This window comes from Podarcis raffonei, chromosome 5, assembly GCF_027172205.1.
Source record: "Podarcis raffonei isolate rPodRaf1 chromosome 5, rPodRaf1.pri, whole genome shotgun sequence".
Lineage (NCBI taxonomy): Eukaryota > Metazoa > Chordata > Lepidosauria > Squamata > Lacertidae > Podarcis > Podarcis raffonei.
In genome coordinates, this window is record NC_070606.1 from 4,453,511 (window position 1) to 4,478,610 (window position 25,100).

Consider the following 25,100-nt stretch of genomic DNA (forward strand, 5'->3'; position numbering starts at 1 on the left):
TGTCTATTACATATATACATAAAAACAATTCTAATGTATGGATTACTTCAAAAATGACAACATTCTTCAAAACATAAAAAGTAAAATATTATCAGAAACTTAGAAAATATAAGACAAATAATCTGTGTAAAACTGTGGCCCTCCAAGGTCAGTACTGGGCCCTAAGTGACTGCCTAGTTGGCCTAACACAACTGCAATGGCCCTGATCCCCTCTCCCCTCCCCAAAGAATATTGGGAACTGGTTTGTTAAGAATTCTGGCAGGTGCAGTTCTGTGAGGATGAAACTATAATTCCTAGGACTCTTTTGGGGAACTCGTACTTTAAATGTGTGTTTGTAGTACTTTAAATATATAACGCTGCAGAAGGAGAGAGGGCAATCAGTGGCTGCCATTTTCAAAGTACAAGAATAAGCAAAACTGAATTCTGCAAACCGTACATTTTGCAAAATGGGTAGAGCTGCACGGTTCTGTTTTGCTTAATTTATTCTGCAGGGTTGTTTTTGCTGTTGTTGCTGCTGCTGCTGTTTGCTGTTATTATGATGATGTCAAGTGAAGTCCCAAGCACCTGGAATCTTCTTCAGGCACTCTGCAGGCATTGGCCACCTACTTAGGGCTAGTCTCTTGCTGCTCCTTTTCCGTTTTGTTTTTCATGAAAGCTCTGTTCTTCTCCCAGTACCGCATTTGATGCTTTCCTGGCCCTGCATTCCTGAGGAACTTCAGCTATGCACACAGTCTTGCCTAAGAAGATGCTGGAGGGTTTGGATGGTTAGATTGTTTGCATGTGGTGTTGGCTTGCTTTTGTTGTCACAATCACTCAGATAGACAGCCGGGGGAAAGTGGGGAGTTTCAAATGGTCTGATGGTGTTACTGGAGGTGAGGCCTGCACATGATTGTGAAGGAGGGAAGTTTTGCATTGAAGAAGAGACAGGATCAGGTTTGGGTCCTGAGGGATATGTGTATAGTATAAAAACTTTAGGCAGTATTATGGGTCATAGTGAACAAGGCTAATAAAGTGGTCCTGTGGTTGTAGAATAAATAAGATATTATTATTATTATATTATATTATATTATATTATATTATATTATATTATATTATATTATATTATATTATATTATATTATATGAGTGGAGTGTAGAACTCCCACCTCCTGTGTACAGTGGTACCTTGGTTTAAGAACGCTTTGGTTTAAGAACAGACTTCCGGAACGGATTAAGTTGGTAAACCAAGCTACCACTGTACTAGTGTTCTGTTTGCCATGAAGGATGTTTTGTTTACACAAGGGCAGAGCATTTGGAAGTGGCATATTCTGAAGTGGCACAGCCCATTCTACTGCCTCATTCCCACTTCATGCTTCCACAGGTGTAAATCCAGGCTCAGGTATGGAATGAGTGAGGGTAGATTTCTAGGAGGAGTCCAAAAATGTCTCTACATTTGTAGAATGAAAGTTTAATTTATATGCTGGTTGTGCTTTCAAGTAAGTGGTTATTTGAGCAGGATATATTCTCCTGAAGTTCGGAATGACTTTCATCTGGGAGGTCCATGGAGATTTAATAAGCTGCAGTTGCAGAAACACTGAGTTGGATACAAGCCTACAGGAAAAATGAAAGAAATTAGATGGACAATTTATTTGTTTTCCTTTGCTCTAAATATTTTATATCTCTCATTACCACCAACCTCAAAACCAATTTTAGTCCATCTTTACTAGCTGGGTTTGCTTGTTTGATGTGCCTCTTTTTCTGTATGCTTGGGATGTTCTCCAGAATTTGATCAGAACAAAATAGCCCAGTTTTATAATTTGGTACGTGAAATTACTGAACAGAAGCAACACTTTTCTAAAGCAGGCCAGTGGAAAACAACAAAACGTGGCTTTATTTGACAATAAATCTTGTGCTTGGCATTGCATGCTGGGATGTGATAAATCTGTTTGAATGTCACTACATCAACAGTAGTGAGTACCATCATTAAAAAGATCACAAATTTTTATTTAGAGCATTTAAAGCTGAATAAAAATGATGAAATTTATTCTCTGGAGATGTGTAACATTTATGTATGAAACAACAAACGATTCATCTTTGGCGGCTGGTAGTTCATTTGGAATTATGCTCATGGAACCTGCAAGGGGCAGAGGAGGCAAGGAAGCTTTTCAGCAGAACCTTCTCAACTTTCTCTCCTGAAATCACCCTTTTGATTCAAGGGGCTCAGGGCAACCCCTTTATTCTATATTACTTTTGAATCCAGGCCTTTTTTGATGGCTCCGGCTCAGAGGTTTTACAGTAGGGAGAAGATGGGTGTTAGTGTAGGATGATCATTCTTTCTAGCAGCAAACTCGGGTTTAGTTCCTTCCAGTTGGGAAATAAACTCCCTGGGTACCCAGAATTACATATACTTGTTCTTTACAAAGTTCTGTTTTTCTTTTAATTTACAACAACAACCATTGAAGGAAAATGAGAGGTGGGGGCAGGTCTAAAGAAATCAGAAGTCAGGGAGGGCGTAATTCCCCTTCTCATCTTCATATGATTACTGTGGAGGGACTGTTCAGTTTTCCCCAGCCCTTATGCTGCATGAGTCTAAGGATTAATTATATGATTAAGAGCAATTGAAACACTGAATGTTTGTATGTTAGTTAAAAACACTCAGTGGAAGGTCGGGTGGGGGGTGGGTGAGGCAATGGACCTACTCAAAATGGTCAAAGGCCTGGAAACGATGCCTTATGAGGAACGGCTAAGGGAGCTGGGCATGTTTAGCCTGGAGAAGAGGAGGTTAAGGGGTGATATGATAGCCATGTTCAAATATATAAAAGGATGTCACATAGAGGAGGGAGAAAGGTTGTTTTCTGCTGCTCCAGAGAAGCGGACACGGAGCAATGGATCCAAACTGCAGGAAAGAAGATTCCACCTAAACATTAGGAAGAACTTCCTGACAGTAAGAGCTGTTCGACAGTGGAATTTGCTGCCAAGGAGTGTGGTGGAGTCTCCTTCTTTGGAGGTCTTTAAGCAGAGGCTTGACAACCATATGTCAGGAGTGCTCTGATGGTGTTTCCTGCTTGGCAGGGGGTTGGACTCGATGGCCCTTGTGGTCTCTTCCAACTCTATGATTCTATGATTCAAGCCCCTGACAATGTATAGTAAATGTCCAGGACTGGGAGGTCTGTAGTCCCCGAGGGTTAACAAATTCTCACTGTACAACACACTGTATTTTATATGTCTATAAAATGAAGAGGAACAAAATATGCCCTGTATCCCCTTTCTGAAGTTCACATCACTACACTTAGAAGTGGTGGAATGGCAGTGCTCACTTGACATGTGAACGGTCCTGTTACTGACTGGGTGGGAGAGGTTGGTGCTGTGCAAATACCCTGGCAGGAGTACTGGATTAGCTCCGCCAATGCATTTGCACTGCTCCAACCTCACCGTCACCTCGCCTGTTGAGAATTGCCAATTGAAACCAATGGAGATAGGTTACACGTGTGTGCGCACCCCACTGCCACAAAGCCACAAATGCGGAAAAATCTCCCAGTGGAGAAAACCCCCAAAGCAGTCCCATGGGACTGAGCATGAAATGCTGGCCGACTTTTGGGGAGCGAGAGAAAAGGGAAACTGTGACGGGGTAGAGGGAGAGAATGAAATGGTCAGGACCTTGACCAGAAGCTGCCCCCCCCCCCCAGGCAGCTGTTTTTGTAGGGCCCCATTTGTCAAAGTGCAGTCCAGGTACTGCTACCAAATGAACCACCAAGGGAAATGGTTGGTACATGGTTGAGTGACAAGCACAGTGGACGGCCATTGCAGCTAAACAAATAGTTTCTGAGAGAAAACTGAATGTACAATTTAAAGATAAAATTTTATTCAATTCTTATTTTTAGACAGATATTTAAATAAGTGTAAATATTTCATGTTCATTCTCCCGTATATTACTCTGGATGGTTCACATTTAGAATTTTTTGTCTTGTCTTTGTCTTTAGGCTGTGGAATCGCTACTGTGTGTCTCGAACAAATACACTGAGTTACAAAGAGTTTTTGCAGTTTCTTGGCATAAACTTGGACAAAAAAAAGAAAAAAGCTACAGAAAGGGAAGATTCAGGTAGGCATTTTTAGGTGAATAGGGGCACAACCTTCTCCCCCATTCATGCTTTCAGGAAGATGAGATTAATATCTGAAATATAAGCAGCTATGGTATTTGGAATAAGGAAGCTGTACAACATGCTCTATACATTTGGATAAACCTCTGACAAGAAGAGCAGTCCTTCAAACCAGTGGAATTAATGTTTTCAGCACATGTACACATTGGTGTGCATGGTCTGTGACCCTGAGTTCCCTTCTGAGTTTTCCAAGCATGGCCATCACAGTGGGATCTACCAATCTCCATCCCAAACTGAGGTCCCCTTATCACTAAGAATGCAAACCTGTATCTAGCTGTCATCAATTCAGACTACAGGCTGGGATCTCATATTTCTTCTACCTACAGAAAAAAATGTATTACACATAGAAAACCAACAGTTAGGAAGAATGCTTGGCTCAGTGTATCTCTGACACCTGGTTCTCCATGTGGAATGGACTTTTTTTCTATAAAGCAGCATTTAGTCATGCAAACCTACCAATACAGTCTGAAATGCTACAGTCCCTTCCCAGGTTTCCCACCTCAGTGGAAACTCCGGCCCCCTGCTTCACATGCACCTTGTGAAAACCATTTCTGAAAAACGAATCATTAATGTGTTTCATTTTATTATGCAGAATATTGCGGTCATTGGTATATATACAATACAGCTCCTTATGAGCACGGAATTAGTCAAAATACCTGCAACCAAAAAACAGCTTCTTCCATTGTCAGCAGGGGCACAACAAATTTATGTATTTTCATGAGCATGTGCTTCAATAGCCTCAGGGCTTAGTTTGTGCTTGCAAGAGGAAACCTGTTTTGAGAACCAGGGTTTAGTACTTGGGGATGTGAAGTTATAAGAGGATAGAATGTTTCTTGCCATATGCACTGCTGAGTGACCATGAACCAAGCTTGCATCCTGACTGGGTTCATTGAGGATCGGGGGCTTTCATTAGTAGCAGTAATAGTAGCAGCAGCAGCAGCAATAAAACTATATAGGCCATTTCACATACAACCACAATTTTACAACTACCCTGCAGTGCTGGCCAGTTTTATTATAAGTATTTATTATTATACAGCATACAGGAGTGCCAACTTGAATATAATATTGTGGGGCCCAAGCAAGCCCAGCCCCACATAATTTATCACAAGACACAGTGTGCACACACACCATTTGAATATGAATGCCCATCAACTTTGTGGGGGCCCACCTCTCAAATATTTTATTGTGGGGGGCCAAAGCCCCCATGGCCCCTACAACCTGGCTCCTATTACAGCACGTGAGAGGGACGGAGGCTGATAATACGCTGTAGTTTAATAGCCACCTTAGTGACTGTGGCACTATTTCCTCTTGATAACAGAAAAACCCATACTGATTGCCCTTCTGGAAGGGATGTTCAACTCAAAATGTGTTGGCCATAAACTGACAAAATTGTGTGCACCTGTGTGGTTTCCTCTTCTCATCATTTTTTGAGGTGATATTTCAGCCAGGGAGCTGCCAGCCCATGTTCCTAGCTTCTTTGAACTCTGCCATGTCTCCTTTTTAGGAATTAAGCACCGTGCAGCCTCAGTTTTCAAAACTACAGTTGTAAAATGATTGTTACAAAACATACTCTGCTGGGGAGAAAGGGAAACAGATACAGATGGAACCAAGTTGGAAGGAAATAGCGGGTGCTAAGGGGAATGAGATTGATGCTTGAAGGTAGCTTGCAGAAATGGGCCAGATCCTCAAGGAAATGAGCACTTTCATTTCACTCCCACTGAAGTGGCTGAGCACTCAGAATACCTTGTGAGAGACTCTCTAGAGGCCGCAGCATTTAATGCTATATTCCAGTCTTGCCAGCCCCCAAACTAATGGAGAATCGTGACACTGAAATGTAAGGGGGGGGAGGAGTTCTCTTATTTTTCTTTTCCTTTAAAAAGTATCTTTGGGGAACTTCCACGCAATTCTCTAAAACTGTGGAAGAAAAACATTTCCGTTTTTAGAAGCCAAGATCTCCTCCAAACTGCTACTTAAACTTCAGAACAGTATTAAATATTTTATTAGTTCCATTGACGTTTTGAACATGGATGACAGCAATAGCATTTTCCCATGCTAGTGCTGTAATATACACAAATATATTATGAGAGAAGTGCAACATTGATCTCTTTTGGCATCATGCAAGGTTATGCAATTAAATCGTAGTCTTTACTAATACAAATCAAGGTCAGTGTAGAGATGGTTGAATAAAGTGAGCATCTACTCATGATGTAGTTTAACTGGATTTTAAAACATAGTATGGAACTTTTATCCTTCTCTTGGTATTGTCCATGGGAAGAAATCAGGAGCAGGGCCTCTGACCCTCCTCCCCTCCTGCCCCTTATAGTACTGTTTGCTTGCAGGGTATGCCTAGATTTTGTATGAAGATTATGTGAAACTACTTTGCATAAATTGCTGGGAGCCTCCTAGCTACTTCTGTTCCCTTCACTCGCACAGTATTTTGGATTTTCATAGAAAAGTAAGAAAAACATTTATAGTCTTCGCTACAGCTAAACTCATTTATTTTTCTAAGGTTTGATTTTCACAATACAACTGGCATGTTCGTTAAGGGAGGAAATTTTGTGCAAATAGCATGAAAATAGAAAGTGTTCCTCTGTTTTGATCCACGTCATGGGTGCTAGTTAGAGATCAGAACTTTGCCTTTGGGACTTGAGGAGTGTCTGCCCCGGGTTGCATGCCTCACCTCTAAACCCTGGACTAGAAGCAGCTCCTCTTGGGGACTTGAAGCATAACTGCTAGGAAGTCTGATCTCCTTGGACGCTGGCAAGAGATCTCTGGTTCTTTTTGTGTTTCCTGGGGGCAGATTGAAGTGGAGGCCTCCAGAGCAGGGATGTCATAGAATTCTGCTCAAAGTAAATGCAGATATAGAGATTCCCTCTGTCCGTGTGTTTGCTCAGTGTTCAGAAAAGGAAGTCCCTGAAGTGACTAGTTTGCATTTGTTCACAGTGGGGTTTTCAAACCAGTAGATGACATGTAATTAATGATGTACTTTTTGACATGTCACAGTTGGGTTGATGTTATCATGCGACTCAATAGATATTTAGAACCCTGTGGGGTGATGGCTAATTGATGGGCTGTTAGCTGCTTCATTTACATTGAAAGTGAACAGACAGGAAAGTGAGTAACTGTGAAAAACAGAAGGTGTTTGTTTTGGGTTGATTGTGGGACTGCAAAGGTGTGAGAAAGTAATTGTTGCTTTTCCTATTTCTGAAGCATTGTTTGTTGTCAGAGGCAGCCTATATGCCAGTGGAATGCATCACTCATTATTTTCACATGGAGAAAAGTAATTTTTATTGTTACCTGTGGATATTATCTGTGTTCCTCCAAGAAGTCCCAGACTGTTTTGTCAAATGGGGGTGAACCATCTGGATTAGACTGCTCAATTCCAACCACTCTAAATATGTATTTTAAAAGTAAAATTTCATTCTTCTTTTTATTACAAACTTTACTGGAAGTTTTAAAAACAATTAGCAAGCAGAGAGTGTTGTCTTCCAGGGCAAATACATGTACAGATGTTACGTTTTGTACGCACACAGCATCAAATCAGACTTGGAAAATCTTTTATGTTATAGATTAAGCTGACATCCACAGGGTATACTTCGATCTAGAGCATTAAGATAATTTCTCCATAGTAGCTGCTGTGACTCTTTTCCTGTTGCCTGATTGAGCGGAATTTGATGGGGTGACAAATTCATGCTGAATTGCAAAAATATAGGTAGTGAAAATGGGTGTAATCCTAACCTTCTCCTCCACCTTCTGACTCTACAATTATATGATTTGAAGATTGTACTTCATAACTTTGCATTTAAGATGACACCAAGTTCTTTGTTGGTTTTACCCCCCTGGAAATTAACTGAACTTTGAAAAGGGGCATGTGGGAAAGACACTTCATTTGTAAACATAGTGCAGCCTGGGGGCACAGAACACAGCAAAGCAAAGACCCCCAAATACATAGAACACTGCCATAGCAAACAGCGAGGTGGAGAGCAATGTTTTGGGTGGAAATAGAACAGCAGCGGATTGAAACCAGCTCACTTTATGCTGAATGAATGATGAAACAGACATTACTAATTTGTCATTCTGCTACCAGTGGGAATCATCTGTGGCAGACCTGGAGTTTGGAATAGGCCTAAGCTTAACATTAGGAAATTCAGGACCAATCTGAATCCACCCCATATTAGCTCGCTTGCAGGTGTATCAGTTCTTAATTGACCCTGAGATCCTTGCCTATCTTTGCTCAACTGGGCAAACTCCTAGAACAAATTTTCCTGGACAAATTTGTTCTGAAGAATTTCATTGCGTTTCATTCTCCTCCCTGCAAAGTCACCCCTCAACTGTCTACAATGCAAAAGAAGGGAGGCAGTTTTGAGCCTCTTTTGTCAATGATATCCATTTGTGCTGAACTTTCGGCCTTTCAAAATAGTGGCCGATCGCTCTCAGCCTCTGATTCTCATACAAAAATGTGGACACAGCAGCTAACACTGGTTTGTACATCATTGCAGCATGAAGTGAAATGATTCCATGCCCCACATTTGCAATATGAGATAGTTATGCTGTCCAGCATTACTACTGGGGCAATGTATGTCAAATGCTTTGAACAGTCAAAAACAGTATATAAATGCTAAGTGGCGTAATATTAAAAGAATGCTAGTAGCAGTTTTGCTAAACTACAGTTTTCCTTAACAGTGCAGAACCAGAATGAGCCGCCTGAAAAAAAAGAAAGCACATCAAAACTACCCTTGGCAAATACAGCTGGATATAATTTGACAAAAATCCATCTAGATGACACTGCGAAGAGGTTTAGGGAAAAGGTGAGTCTGGTGAAAAATGCAAGGAAGTGTTTGTTTTTACACAGGTCAGCAGGTGAAGGCAAATTACTGGCATGTTGGTGTTGGAAATCCTCCATCAGTTCAGTACCATTGCAGCTTTGGTCAGTGATACATGGATTTTCACTCCTTTTTTCTTTTAACAAGCCCCTTTCCCATGCTAGGAATCAGGCCACTCCTCCTAAATATCTAGGAAATCATCAAAATACTTGGAAACAGAGGAAGCAGGGAAGTTAAGAAGGCAAGTAGCAAGTGAAGGTTCAGAAGTGTTGTGGGGACAGGACACACAGGGCCACTGCAGTCTTATATAGGGCTCATTTAGTTAGTGCTAGATCTGGCCCTATCGTCAGGCAGGAACAGGAGATTTTGGTACCATTAAAGGGCAATAGATTCTCAGCGTTGCAAAGTTTTCATTGAGTACCAGCATTAGGCAAAATGGGAGGAAGGAAAGGAAATGAGCAGAGCATTTGCTGGGGAGAAAGGGCCTTCAGGAAATGTAGCTCTTAAGTCCTATGCATGCGGGGAGGAGGTTTTCCCAACTGATCAGGGTGTCAGGTCATGGTAATATTTGAAACAAGCGCCACCCATATTGTGATGCAACACTCTTGTATGCAGGGTTATAGCCACGTGGACACAATGCATCTTCACTCCGAGCCTTCCTAATCATTTGCAACACTTCAACTTTAGCTCGTTATCCTTGAATAAGTAGGTGTTTTTCTTAATCTAGTACTGGCCTATCTAATAATAGTATTAATAATAATAATAATAATAATAATAATAATAATAATAACAACAACAACAACAACAACAACAACAACTTTATTGTCATTGTACAACCTGGGTACAATGAAATTAAATGAGCCCCCCCCAACACTCAATCTCTTATCGAACAACACACCACCTCGCAAGTCAATTTTGCTATGTTATTTATCGTTCAACAGCCTAACAGCCCACGGATAGAAGCTATTTTTTAGCCTGTTGGTACGGCTGATTATACTTCTATATCTCCTGCCTGAGGGTAGAAGATTAAAGAGGAGCTGGCTGGGGTGTGAGTCATCCCTGAGAATTTTTCTCGCTCTCCTAAGGCAACGATCCCTTGCGATATCATCTAGCGGGCTCAGGGGACAGCCCATGATATTATGTGCTGTATGCACCACCCTCTGTAGAGACTTTCTGTCTGTGGCTGTCAGGCCAGCATACCACACTGTGATACAATATGAAAGGACACTTTCTATTGTGGACCAGTAGAAGGAGGTCATCAGTTGTTGTTTAACATTATTCTTTCGCAAGACCCTGAGGAAATGGAGTCTCTGTTGGGCCTTTCTGACCACCTGAGTTATGTTGATTTTCCAAGTGAGGTCCTCACTAAGGTAAACTCCCAGGAATTTAAAGGAGACTCTCTCCACACAGCCCCCCCCCCCCCGGATATACAATGGGGCAGGTTCCTCTCTCTTCCTCCAGAAGTCCAACACCATCTCCTTTGTCTTACTAATATTTAGGTGCAAGTTATTCTCTAAGCACCATGTAGATACTTTTTGAACCACCCCCCTAGCCTATACAAGTTGCTGATACAGATAGGGACCTGGGGGTTCTGAGGTCCAGTTTCTTCCATACATTTCTCCCCATGCACTCGGATAAACACCACTGCTGCTTCAACAAGTTTGTGCCACCATCTGAGGTGTGGCATGAATGCAGTCGGCAGGGCTTTTTCATCCGAGTGGGAATAGGGCTTCATGTACAAAGCACCCTTTAGGTATAGGTTGATGTATCTGAACACTGGCTCTACCCTGACAGCAAAAGCTTTAGAAGGGAGCAAATACGTATTCAGACAACCTCTGCCATTTCTTATAATTTCTGTGTGCTCATTCACCCATAATGTTCTTAAGTATTTGTACAGTATGCTGTCCTGCTCACTGTGTACACCAACACTTTCCAATCATTTTCTAATTCCAATGGCGTGTTTTAATAATCCCAGTTGTGGTGCTGATAGCTCCAGCTGGCTGGTTGTCTATGTGAACACTGAATAAATTCTTAGAAGATTCTTCCACTTCTGGAGCTCAGCTGCCTTGCCACTTGAACCTATGTGCGGAAGAAGACTGCGGTCAGTGAGGTTCTCAATTACACATTTGATGGTTGGAGCCTGCAGGACAAGCTTTGAGATCATTTCCAGGAGAGGGGAGGTTGTGAGTCTTGTAAACTACTACTCCCTAAAAAAAAAAACCTTAGGAGGGAAACACTATAAATTGTATTCTTTACAGCTGCGTGTAGTCTATGAGGACATTGTAAAAGCCTTCAGAGCATTTGATGTTGGACGGAGTGGATTTGTTACTCTGGAATATTTAAAATCAGTCCTTAGTACCTTTATATTTCCAATACAAAGTGATGTTTTTCAAGAGCTAATGAACAGGTAAGTGTTACGCTGTTTTTCCTTTAGATATATTCTACCAACACAGCCCTATTTCATCCTTTTGACATGTTGTTTTCATAATGCTGCTTGTTTGATCTGGTGATGTATTTCATAGATTTTGCTGTGTAGAACCTGAGGTCCAATTTGCAGGACCTTCCATGGTTGGCTATCCCTGCCACATCAGTGGAACAGTAAATGCTCCTAATTAGTTAACTCCATCCAGTTATTTGTGGCATTTTGACATTACTGAAGAAAGGAGCTTGATGAACCAGAATGGGATTTTCATAGCATCCCAGAATTGAAGAGTTGGAAGGGACCCCAGGGTCATCTAGTCCAACCCCCTGCAATGCAGGAATCTCAACAAGCCGTCCCCAATCCAATTTGAAACCCTTCTTAGCTTTGCAAATGCGCTAGCAGTTTTACTGCTGCACTACTAGGAGGGGTTTATCTTATAAGCCATTTTGAGGGCTTCACTGAGGCTATAAGTCTTTACATATACATTTGTGTGTGTGTGTGTGTGTGTATAAAAATAATATATCACTGCTATTTGGAAATACAAACATGAAACAAATGAAATAAAATAGTAAGACAGAATGTGTCCATTTGGATGGAATTCTAGTGAAATTGAATTCTGTGAAGTAGAAGAAAAGAATGAGCTGTGAAAATCAGTTCACAATTCATGATGTGCTCCTTTGAAGTTTAAATGCCTCACTGCTAATAAACATTTCATACTAGTGTGTGCTGAGGGAGAGTCTGAATCTGCCATGACCTTATTACATTGCACATTCACCAAATAAATCATAAATGACTTGGAGTAATTCACTACCAACCGTAGTGAGGATCAATTACTTCTTTGCTGAAGATATTGCTGCTACTGTTCTGTCACTTCAATTTTTTTGCCCTTAAATGCATCCACATAATTGTGACAATCTCTGCTTACAGTTTTCCAGGGGGAACCTTTTCTCCTTCTAAGCATGGGAAAACACCGTGTCATTTTAATGATGCTATAAACAGAGGTGTCCTAGTCTGCAACTGATATTTCAGGTGATATTGCTCAGATAATGCAATTCCAAAGCTGTGAATTCAGTGACAAAGACCATCCTCTGGTTTTTTCAAGAATAAAAGTTAATCCTGTTGAAAAGATTTATAATGAATTTTGCCCTCTGCTCTGAGGGTGCTCAACATATTGGGACCCTACTTTTAAATATTTCTCCTGTTTTACATAAGGTGGTAGGGAAACATTTGTAATATTTATTACATGAATGTAATATTTATGCATGAACGTTTTATGGATGTCTCTTTTTTAGACATTTTAATGGTATAAAATCTTGAATTGTATATGATCAGCTCATGTTCTGCTGGAGAATATTTCTTAGAATGGTTTTGATTACCATGTAAAGGTCTCCCTTGCCCATTGCCTCTCCTTAATTTTGCCACTGAGGCCTACTTACCCTTGATTTCTGAAATGAAATAACCACGGAAAAGAGAGCAAACACTACAGCAAATAAAACTTTTTTGCGGTTCACAGGCCACATCCACCTAAAGTTGATTGCCATTTGTTTAGCCATAAGTATATTAATGTAAGTCCATGTTTGTCACCAGACCCTCACAGCTCTCAGGCCTAGAGAGTTTCATCCCTGGTGGCAGGTGTCCATAAAATACAGGGATTCTGTTGGTGTACTATCCACCAAAGCTGCCCAAATGTCTTTTAACTTGAGCTGGCAGAGGTAGTCTCAGAGTATCCTGAGCTTATTGGTCCTCTCTATTAGAGCGAGTGGTCCCAGCCACCATAGTTACGAATCCACACTTTAAAATATGTTTTGGACCAAATAACTATAACAACTCTTGAGCGATTGAGGACTTTGGGGGGCAAGGTGCTTGAGTGGCTGCACAATTTCTGACCCCAGGTGACGGAACAAATTCTCTAACCCCATTTCAACCTACTGCTTGGTTGCCTTGTTGGACGTGAGAAGGGTGAGTGATGGGGTAGTACAATGCTGTTGGTTCTCCTGGATCTCAAACATGGTATCTTCTAGATTGCCCGCCTGGGATGAAAATAAAGGTAAAGGGATCCCTGACAATTAAGTCCAGTTGCGAATGACTCTGGGGTTGCGGCGCTCATATCGCTTTACAAGCCAAGGGAGCCGGCGCTTGTCCACTTCCGCAGACAGTTTTTTTGGGTCATGTGACCAGCATGACTAAGCCGCTTCGGGCAAAACCAGAGCAGCACACGGAAACGCTGTTTACCTCCCTGCCGGAGCGGTACCTATTTATCTACTTGCACTTTGACGTGCTTTCAAAACGCTAAGGTGGGCAGGAGCTGGGACCAAACAACATGAGCTCACCCCGTCGCGGGGATTCAAACTGCCAACCTTTTGATTGGCAAGCCCAAGCGGCACAGTCGTTTAACCCACAGTGCCATCCGCGTCCCCTAGGGATGAAAATAAGGAGGCATCCTCTTTGCCCTATTTGTGATCCTGTTGCTCCCTAGTGAGAAGGTGGTTCTGGGGTACTTGAGTTTGGTGCCATGGTATTCCAAAGGGCTCTATTTTATCTTCTGTACTATTCAACGCCTACATGAAACTACTGGGTGAAGTTGTCTGTGATGTTTTACATCAGAATCAGAAGATTAGAGGTGATGAACCGGAGCCCAGGCTAATAAATGGAAACTTATTCCAGGTAGCTGAAGCTATTGTTAGTTGATAGTTTTGGAGATATCACTGATTCTGGACTGTGTTGCTCTTTCCTCCTTAAAGAACAGTTTCATAGCTTGAGTTGCTGTTAGATGCAGCTTATATTTTGGATGCCAAGGTGCCATTCATGCAAAGAAGAGCTATTCATCAGCATAGACTGGTATAGCAACTGTAGCCCTTGCTAAAACAAGATAACCTTGTTCAGCTATCAAAAGTTCGCATGCATATGTTTGTTGATAGTAACTGCATTGTCAGTGAAGTTGCCACCACAGATCAAACAAGACGGAACTTTTCATATTGCTGATCAATGCCTTGAACACAGTGCTTTTCAGCTAAGGCAGCATGCAATATGCCAGCTAAGAGTAGTTGTTCTTTTCACAGTGAAGTAGTAAAACCTATTCTAGCTATTTTCAGGGCCCCACCATCACATAGGACAATCTAGACTCAGATGACAGATTCTGTCCAGATTCATAATTCAGTTTTGAGAAATTTCATGTAATCTTATTGATATAATACAATTTTTAAACATGTGTTCATTTTTTAAAAATTTACCAGGTTTGGAATAAAAATTTCCAGAAATATGGCATGGGAGAAATTTCTAGACAGGTTTCAAGACCCCATGACATTTGATACAAGCCTGGCAGCTCCTACGAGGAAACACCACAGGTAAGAGAGGGGTTCCATTTGTTGCTCTTAGCCTACGGTTCTGCTGGGGTACCAACCTTGTGTTTGCCGTGGACGATACACTTGAAAACAGGCGACAGCAAATCCTGGCTCCATCACAAGCATAACTGTGATACTTGTGTTCATTCTATTAAATATTTTAGACACATAAGGTAAAGGTAAAGAGACCCCTGACCATTAGGTCCAATCGTGGCCGACTCTGGGGTTGCGGCACTCATCTTGCTTTATTGGCCGAGGGAGCCGGCATACAGCTTCCGGGTCATGTGGCCAGCATGACTAAACCGCTTCTGGCGAACCAGAGCAGTGCACGGAAACGCCGTTTACCTTCCCACCAGAACGGTACCTATTTATCTATTTGCACTTTGACGTGCTTTCGAACTGCTAGGTTGGCAGGAGCAGGGACCGAGCAACGGGAGCTCACCCCGTCGCGGGGATTCGAACCGCCAACCTTCTGATCAGCAAGTCCTAGGCTCTGTGGTTTAACCCACAGCGCCACCCGTGTCCCTATTTTAGACATACATAACACTTAAAACTTCATAGGAGGTGTTTACCCGTGTCTCAAGAAGTCCAAGAAATAATGTGAAACATTGTTCCTCAAAGAATTTGCTGCAGTGGTTTTAAGACTTTCTACTATTACTGGCTTGCTTACCCCCATGTTTTTATGGAATCCCCGTGCCTGTTTAGGATTGTGGGTCCTCTTTTACTTTGTGTGAACTGGTAGTGTGATCTGGAAAACACTCAACACTCTCCTGCATCTGCCTGTTGCAGGGAAATATCAGCAAAGGTTGATCCTAATCAAGTTGTCCTACAGGAACCTTCTCCAATGTTGTGCCCACCCCCAAGATGTTTTGGACACTAACTTTCATCAGCCCCAGCCATCATAGTCATGTTAAAGGGGAATGTGCCCACCATTACTGATCTTTCATTGAGGAACCCCTAGTAAGCTTCTCAAGAACCTCACACAGTTTGAAAACCACTCCTTTGCAGTATATGGTTGTCACCCAGAGGCTGGGTTTTGGAGACCCTGCTCTTAGCTTTCATGCAATTGCATAAGCTTACTGTAGACATTAAATATCTTTAGTTATTTATATGACATTTTTTTCACAGCTGTGACCAAAGTAGTCCACAGCAAGCTGTAAGCTTATGATAAAAATACGTAACATTTGAAAAACAGCTTGTTATATAAACCATACATACATACAGAACATACATTACATTTGAACAAGGGAACAAAAACAATTCACTATACTTTGGATAAATTCAGTATTATTATATAATGATCTAGACTTAACGCAGAAGAAGTAGAGAACAAAATCAAAAGTAACAAGCTAATAAAGAAATAAAAGTAAAGCATATTCATGATTAGACAAACCTATCATGTGACCACATTTGGGAATACTGTCACCTCAAAAAGGATGTAGTCCTGGCAAAGCTTCAGAAAAGGGCAACCAAGATGATGACGGGGTTAGAGAAACTGCCCCCTGGGGGGAGGCTGCAGCATTTGGGGTTTTTAGTGTAGAAAAAAGACAGATAAGAAGCAACATGATAAAAGTGTATAAAATTCTGATCTGTATGGAGAGAATCAATAGAGAAAAGTTTTTTCCTGACTCATAATACTAGAATTTGTGGACTCCCAACAAAGCTGAGTGTTGGACAATTCAGGACAGACAAGAATGTCTTCACACAGCCCTATCCTGGCTCCCACTCTCAGACACAGCACTTGGACTCCTGGCTCAATGGTACCCGAAAGCATTATTCCACTGCACTGTCTAGATATAGATCAAGATACTGGTTACAGTGATGGCCAAACTTGGCCCTCCAGCTGTTTCTGGACTACAATTCCCATCATCCCTAGCTAACAGGACCAGTGGTCAGGGATGATGGGAACTGTAGTCCCAAGTTAGAAGTTCAAAGCAGAGCTTTAAGATACATGGCTACCTAAGAGAGAGTTTGGATTTTATATCCCGCTTTATCACTACCCGAAGGAGTCTCCAAGCGGCTAACAGTCTCCTTTCCCTTCCTCCCCCACAACAAACACTCTGTGAGGTGAGTGAGGCTGAGAGACTTCAGAGAAGCGTGACTGGCCCAAGGTCACCCAGCAGCTGCAGGTGGAGGAGCGGGGAATCGAACCCGGTTCACCAGATTACGAGTCCATTGCTCCTAACCACTACACCGCACTGGCTCTAAGACATCGTCTCAATACCTAACATGCCTCCTTTGTTCTCCTTTTGAGGGGTGAATTCAAGTTGCTGTCTTCTTCTTACAGAATAAGAAAATTGGACCAAGATGTATCGAGTGACCGTATTCTCTTGAAGCTGCATGGACATATTCAAGATGCTTATTTATCTCTGAAGAAGGCCTTCCTTATGCTGGACAGAGTGAGAGCGGTTGCATATGAATGCTACCTATCTTTTCTTTGCTTCCCCCCGGGAGGCCCTTCATATGTCTTTAATTTTCATCTCAAGATTTTAGCTGCACCAGGTTTGCCTCACAGTGATGCATTATTATGTGCAATAATAACCCATGCAGCAGTAGGCCCATAGAAATTCTGGGAGACCCTAGGCCTAGGCCCAAGCTATCTGAAAGATCATTTCCCCTCATATGAAACCAATCCAGGTTCTGAGACCTTCAGGAGAGGCCCTTTTCTTGGCCCTGCCTCCCTCATAGGCACACATGGTGGGGACCCAGACTCTGGAAGACCCTCCCTGGAGAAGCCAGACTGGCTCCCTCCTTGTCCTGTGCCAGCTGGTGAAGACCTCCTTGTTCCAACAGGCTTTTGGGAACTGAGGGCTTGTAATGAAAGGGCTGGATGTGCTGTTTTCATTGTAATTATCTGTATAATTTTAATATACCATTCATATCTCCAGCTATAGCTATATCTGTATATTAATGTTTAATTGTTTTTTAATAATTCCCCCTGCCCTGTGAATTTCGCTGTTCTTATTTCACCTGTAAGCCACTTTGAGTCCCTGTCAGGAAGTAAGGTGGGGTATAAATAAATTTATACTACTAATAAGCCTAGACTGAGAGGGGTCCTCATACTTCAGTGTGAAACAGCAAGAACCAAAGCACAGGCGGTCTCATATGCTACATTTAAAGTTGTCTGATTTTTGTTAAATAATTTTCATTACATAGAACTTAATCATAGAATCACAGAGTCATAGAATTGTGGAGTTGGAAGGGACCCAAGGGTCATCTAGTCCAACCCTCTGTAATGCGGGAATCTCAACTAGATCGTACATGGCCGGTGGTCATCCAACCTCGGCTTAAAAAGCTCCAAGGAAGGAGAGTCCTTACCCTCCCCAGACAGAGAGTCCATTCTATAATGTAGCCGTCAGCCAGATCACTGGAAGTTAGAAACAGATTTTTGAAGAGCTGGTGTAATTTTCTTTACATGTCTGTGAATAAAAAGACTTCAGGCTTACTTTTTAAAAAGTCAAGCTGGAAATTCACAGGGGGCACTTTTCAGTGCTTTTGGGATAGGTTGAAAACCTGAACGGTTGTGTAAATCTTTGGGATCAGGTGAAAAACTTTCTGGTAGGGATATGAAAGGGTGTTGGGGGGTTTGTGGTTACTTATATTTCAACAAGTTGACTGAGGATTTGTGCTTTGTTTTTGCTTTTTTTTTTTTACTTGACATGCTATTCCCAGATACATTCTTGGAGGGAGGATGGCGGCTGCTCCCTTCCCAGGGCCGTACTGGTCCACATTTTAAAAGGGCACCCTACCCAGGATGCAGAGAATAGCCCAGCCTGTATTCGGTCTTCAAAGTGATTCTGCTTTTGTTAAAGAGAGTGTTAAGGGGGGGGGTTAAATCCTTGGACACCTTGTCAAAATATTAGGGCCTCCTGCTACCTTAGAAGTGTTGCAGCCCCCCACAAAAGTTGGTGTTGCTGTTCCCCCCCCCTCCATTCATGGGAGAGGAATGGTCTCACAAAGGGGTTTCTGTGTGAATTTTACCCAGCCCTGTTTGAAATATCCGGGGACAGTTCCAATACAAGATTCGACTTGCTCTCCATTATCCTCTATCATTTCCCCAATTTCCTGTTCGTTGAGTAAACATAGTTTATCCCACAGATTTGTTTTGATCTGACTTAGGTAGATCAGTGTGTTTGAAATCTGAAGCATTTGAGAGTTTCTGTTAGAGAATGGAGAATTGAGCTGAAAGCTTGGAGACCGTACTGTCCACACACAGACACACCTGGCAGCATTTCCCGATTGGCGAGGATAACCCAGAGATAACTCTCTAGGAAACTGTGTCCTTACTCTGAATTAGGATAGGCACACAAAGAGAGTTCAGGGGGCTTTTGTGTAAGGTGTAACTAGAAGCAGGATTGCAAGGTTACAGTTTAAACCACACATCCAGTGATTGGTACGGCATTTCATAATGCATGTCATGCCAAGTCTGGCCAGTGCAATTTGAGGGGAAATGCATGTGGAGGTAGCACAAAAACAGAGGTTGCTAGATACAACTTTGTATCTTAAAAATTGTGTGAGTGATATCTTTGGATTTGCTAAGCAAATAATAAACTAGCGAGCAAATTAAAGCTTTCATAGTCTGGATGGCAGCAACTAAATGAGCGGTAGGCATATCTTCAAAATTCCTAGTGGCATGTTTATTACAGATTTGTATATAAACGCTAGATTGCAATTCTTGACTTACATAGCAATTTCTGTCTCTTTTTGCACCAGCTCTGGCGCCATCAATTGTGCACTAAATCCCTCACAAAAGAGAGAATTCTCCTAACAATTTGCAAAGTAGAACTCGCAGTTTCACATACCACAGTGGATAATGGGAGCACATAGTAGATTAAGCCCCTCATTCAAGCAAGAGATTAAAATCCCACTGAAATTGCAGAGAGCTAAAGGCTTTAATGAAGAAAATTATTTGGAGACAAGAGATATTTGAGATAAAAGAAAATGTTGGCTGCAGGAAATTTAGGGTTTGCTCATGCTAGCTGGTGGTCCTTCACACAGAGATAGTCTGCACTGCAGATTGCAGCAGAGATGCAAACAGCCCCAAAGTGGAGGCGTCAGTTCACGTAAATGTTGACAGCATGAACACGCTCTGTCCACAAACCTAGTGACCCCCTCTTAAGGCAGTCCTGTGCATATGTGTGTCTCAGTGGGGAAGCTGTCTCTGGCTAGTGTGAACCACTTTCCGGTTCAGGTGTTATAGTTCAAAGGTGAAGTCTGTAAGGCTATATTATATTTCTCAGGAAGTGATCTAGCCAGTACATCTTTTTGATTTCTAGGCAAGTGTAGAAGTTCATAGGAAGAACTTGGCTGCTGCAGCCACATTAGTGTCAGAGATCAACCTCATACCTGCCAAATCAGGCATAGGCAAACTCGGCCCTCCAGATGTTTTGAGACTACAACTCCCATCATCCCTGACCACTGGTCCTGTTAGCTAGGGATGATGGGAGTTGTAGTCCCAAAACATCTGGAGGGCCACGTTTGCCTAAGCCTGCACTAGATTCACTCTAGCATAAATGCTTGCTGACGAGCATCCTAATAGTCAGATTTTGGCAAAGCCCAGGCACTTACTTCAAACATTCAGAGTCTGTGACTTTGTATTAATTGGGACTTTGAACACAGTACCAGAAAAGTGCAGTTTGAGATTTCGGAAACAATACTGGTTTGGTGTGCCCTGCCAAGCAAAGCTGAGTTGTCTAAACAAATGGCTCAGTTCTTACCTAAAAGCTGGTTTCCTGTTGAGTGCAGCTATTGTCCACCCAGCTGAGTACTGTCTACCCTAACTGGCAATGGCTCTCCAAAGTTTCAGAAAGGGAGTCCTTACCCAACCCTACCTGGAGACAGAAGGGTTTGCAAATAGGACCTTTTGCATGCAAAGCTACATCCCTCCTCCTTTTTTGTTGCCACTCCCAAAGCATAAACTGGGACACTTGGCCCCTTTTGGACTAAAACATCGGCAGCTGGCTTTCACAAGGAAGCGCAGCACTTCCCCCAAGGCTGCCACAGGTAGAGGTGGATGGTCTCTTTTATAGCTTAGAGTCTGGAATGAGGCTGAGGAACATGGCTTGATGGGCTGAGTGAAATAGCCGTTCCATTCCTCACCTGCTCATGAGATGGTGGATATTTCCACACATCACTTCTCTAACAGCGTAACTATTTTCCTCCTGCATAGGCTTCATCTCCAGAACTAATGCAATAACATCAGCCTCTGTGGGAAATGGTTTTAAAGCACAAGAATGGTTTAGAACCATTGGTTAGAAAATAAATATATTAAAACTTAACTATGAATAAATTTGTTTGCTGTATTATTACAGTCACTTTGGCTCTCTGTAGGAAAGAAAAACTAAACGTGAAGTGGTTTATCAAGTACTAGCATTGTTCCAATCATCTCAATGGAGCAGGGGAGGGAAAATAGCCACCGGGAGAGTAGTGTTGGAGCCACAACTGGGCAGAGACAATGAGATCAGTTTCCTCCCTGATTCCTACAAAGCAGCATTGCAGAGAGGGTAGGTGGGTGGGAATTTCATTTTCCTCCTTTCCCAGATGCAGCACGAAAGGACTTGAAAGCATTTGTCTCCAGCTCTCTCCACCCTTGGCTGCATCACAACATTTCCCTCACAGCCACACATGCGCCATGGTAGGCCCCCTGCCTCCGGGCGCCCCATTTGCACTCGAAGGCCTTGGATCTAGAGGATGTGTAAACACAAATGCTCCACTTGAGAGGGAACCCTTAGCATCTCCTACGCAGTCCCAGCCTGAGGATGTGACTCTCCCACTTGTCTCAGAATCGGAAGAGGACTTCCCTGCATTCTCTCCAGATGCACAACCGCACAGGAACATGCAACTGCAGAATAAGCTAAATGTTGCCACGGCTCTTACAGTAGGTCAAAGCTACAGGAAGCAAAGGCCATGCCAGGATTATTAAGCCCTCTGATGACTCTGGTCCCTGGTTGAGAAAGCATCTTCTCTCATTCAGCTGCCAGGACCCAGTGGGAGCTGACCATGGTCCTGATCTGCTTGGCCCCTGATGGTCCTTTGCACATCCCTTGCAGGCTCCAAGCGCCAGCAGAACAGAATACTGTGCTAAGCACAGGATGCAGGTGAACTGGCAACAGCAGCCTGCCTGTGCTTTCAGATGAAATAAAGGAGGAAGTCTGCCCATGATCAAGTTGTTTCATAGCCTGGCTGGCTACCGTATCACCAACCCTGCCTTGCTGTCTTCCTATTGCAGCCAGCCAGCTTGTCTTCCAAGCTGAGCACTGATGAGGAAGAAAACAGGAGGAAGTTATGATTAGGGGAATTGTATCTAAATGAGTACACAGGCATTTTATGGTTCCCACGCCACCCTTGTACATGATTTCCTGTGCATTGTTATATACCCTTATTTCCATCAAGAGAGTTTTATGAAATTAACACCTCTAAACTGTCGGTGGTGCTTAATTTTTAGGAAGAAAGATGCTGGATTCAGCCCTTGGATTGAAAACAGATGCTGGGACTCACCCTACTGAGCCCTGGCACAGATTCAGTCCTGTCTGTTGGTCAATTTTGACTAGCAATGTTATGTATCAGTTGCTGAACATTCATTTCTCAGCATATTTTCACATTTATTTATAATGTGTTGTAGATTTATCAATAGTAAGCTGTAGTGTAGTGTGTATGGCATCCATTTAGTGTACTTGTTCTATGTCTTCTTATTTGAGTGGCCTATGACTACATGATTTGCTCATCAAAAATATTTTCATTGGCCCATTGGGACTTGCTTTTGAGTAACTTGTCTAGGGTCATACTGTTAGATGATACCCTACAATGTCTTCTACATTGCCCTAGCAAGATCCCATTACACACTTTGAGAAAAATGCAATGATAAGAATATTAAGAGCAAGAAATAGTGTGATTTTTTTTTAAATCAGTCTACCAACATTGGCATTCAGGCATATATATTTCAAGTGGTATTGGCTAGCAAAAGGTAGAATAGTCACTAATTTAGAGATTAGTTACTTTTCAATCAGTTCTGAATGTGGACAGAAGCATAAAACTATCCATTTAAAGCAACAGTAAAACAAAAATTAAACCAGAATAAAAACTCCTAAATACAGTACAGGAGAATTAAAGAGGTTAATGTCACTGTCCAGTAAAATAGGACTAAATGCTCTTTTATACATTCTGCACCTTTCCAGAATCAGGATGGAAAAATTACAAGAAATGAGCTCCGTCGCATTTTGGATTGCATCATGTTCCGAATAAGTGATGATGACTTTCAAGAACTAACCAAGATCATTGACCCAGAACACACTGGGCAGCTCAGCTACAATAAATTTTTAAATCTGTTTGAAGAAAAGGAATCACTAGTAAGCATTTCTTATCAATCAATCATTTATTTATTTATTGTGTTTGACTAAAAGCTATTACAAATGCAATTACAGATTGAGCATTTATTATCATTAGAACCTGTGTATGAGAATAAGAGAGAGAGAGAGATTCAAACAAGTTTCATTAGAATCTTTTGCTTTGAATATAGCTAAATTATTGAAAAGAAATCTAGTTTTAATGGAAGTTAAAGTTGTTTCAAATGCCTGTTCCTGAATTGTTATTTGCTTCTAAAGCAGTTAACATATTCCTACACTTCTAAGACTGAGTCACATGAAGCCTGAGCTGGATAAACGTATGAAAGGCTGTAGCACATGGCAGATTTTCACCTTGTCCCTTGGTGGTGGCCAAGGAGCAAGGGAACAGCAGAGACAGTCATTTGCCTAAGTCTGGCAGAGGAATCAGTGCACCAAAGCACCACCATTTCTTTTGCAAGAACATTTAAGAAGATCAGATGCAGCGTGAGACAATTCTCAGTTTGCATACCCCACCTTGCAAATGCTTTGCTCCAGAACTTCCTAAACCAAGGAGGCAGCTGCAGTGCTCCCCCCCTTTAAAATAGCTGCTCCTGGAGAATGGAAGTGTGGCATGGAGGCCCATCTCCTGAACAAGGCTTCCAACGACATGAGGTACCTTTGCTCCGGGTTCTGCACTGGCTCCCCAATGCTTTCAGACTCAAATCAGCGCAGTAGTTTTCACTTCCAATGCCCTGAAGCACATCTTATAAAGCTCTAAGTATTGTGCTTTAGACAGAGCAATCCTATACCCAAGAAGGTGGTGTAAAGCAAGCCAGCATAAAGTATTCCAGATCCTGACTCCATGCAGGAGTGGGGCGGCTCCTGACTGAGCCATTCTAAGCCCAGCAGTAGGAAAAACCCCTCTCCTCCCCACCCACTTCCCCGAAATTTCTTCTAAAGGGTTGGGACAGCGTACAAGATCAGGAGAAGGAGGATAGCTCCATCTGTCAAGAAGAAAGGCTTGTACTGACTGAAAAATCATAGTAGTATGGTGTTGAATTCCTTCCCTTTGTTTCAGTAACTGTTTTTAAAGGATGCAATCTGGTTCATAGTTGCCAGCTTCCTGGGCGCCCAAACACCCTCAAAATTCCCCATGAAGAGGCCGGGCACCCACAAATTTCAGTGCCAGGGCAATGCCTGCTACATGGCATTCACGGTCATGGGGCCAAGCTGGAACTCCTGATTCGATACATTTGCCTGGGAGCCTTTCTTCAGTTCTTGAGCTGAATGCTGGTTTGGCTGAGAGCCTCTGCACACTTTCTGGGCCAGTCATCTGCCACACAGTTCTGCGTGTGCATCCCAAAACAGCAAGTGGCTGTGCAGCTGCATAGGGAGTTACAACCAATGAGGGCTCCCTGGCACATATTCCTGAGTGCTTCATGGAAACTCAGGCTCCCATTATTCACATTTTCTGTGTGAGCACAGCAGGTGGGAGGGGGGACCAGAGGCCAATCATAGAATCGTGGCATTATTTCATTCATTTATTGTATCCCCGTGGTCTTTTCCCAAATATATTACAAAATGTATTACTTTATACTTAATTTTCAAACACAAAAATCTGTTGCCTTTGCTCTTGTGCTGCATTTAGGAAATAGTCTGGTGGAAAGGTTGTAATTCAAGTGCTTTTTTACCCAATTAGACAGATTCAAAAATGATTAATGGGTCAAAGAAGGCGAAAAAGCCAACTTCTGTCCTTGAAGCGTGGCACATTGTAAGTAACACAGAGTTTTTTGAACAGTAAATCAAGATTTTCCAAGTACTTAAGTGCACAATTATCTATTCAACCGTTTGTAAATATTTCAATTTCCTCATCAAAATGGTTGCATATTAGGCAGAAGATGTCCTAACTGAGCAGATCAAAGGGTACTGGAATGAATTCAGCAAAGCTTTGCAGGCATTCGATCCTCGAAATAACGGCATTATCAGCAGAAATAATTTCCGAAAAGTCCTTCTCCTCTACTGTCCCTCGTTAACTGACGACCATTTTATCGCGTAAGT

At 42.3% G+C, this 25,100-nt stretch overlaps 1 protein-coding gene across 1 annotated transcript in view; it reads left to right on the plus strand.

Moving 5' to 3' along the window:
• EFCAB6 (EF-hand calcium binding domain 6) overlaps positions 1–25,100 on the plus strand; it is a 115,291-nt gene that overhangs the window by 21,736 nt on the left and 68,455 nt on the right. The window contains exons 7-14 of the mRNA XM_053387653.1: positions 3,959–4,077; positions 8,819–8,943; positions 11,217–11,365; positions 14,614–14,724; positions 17,009–17,120; positions 22,896–23,066; positions 24,742–24,813; positions 24,934–25,094. Coding sequence (XP_053243628.1) covers positions 3,959–4,077; positions 8,819–8,943; positions 11,217–11,365; positions 14,614–14,724; positions 17,009–17,120; positions 22,896–23,066; positions 24,742–24,813; positions 24,934–25,094 — 1,020 coding nt within the window. The remainder of the gene's footprint in view (positions 1–3,958; positions 4,078–8,818; positions 8,944–11,216; positions 11,366–14,613; positions 14,725–17,008; positions 17,121–22,895; positions 23,067–24,741; positions 24,814–24,933; positions 25,095–25,100) is intronic.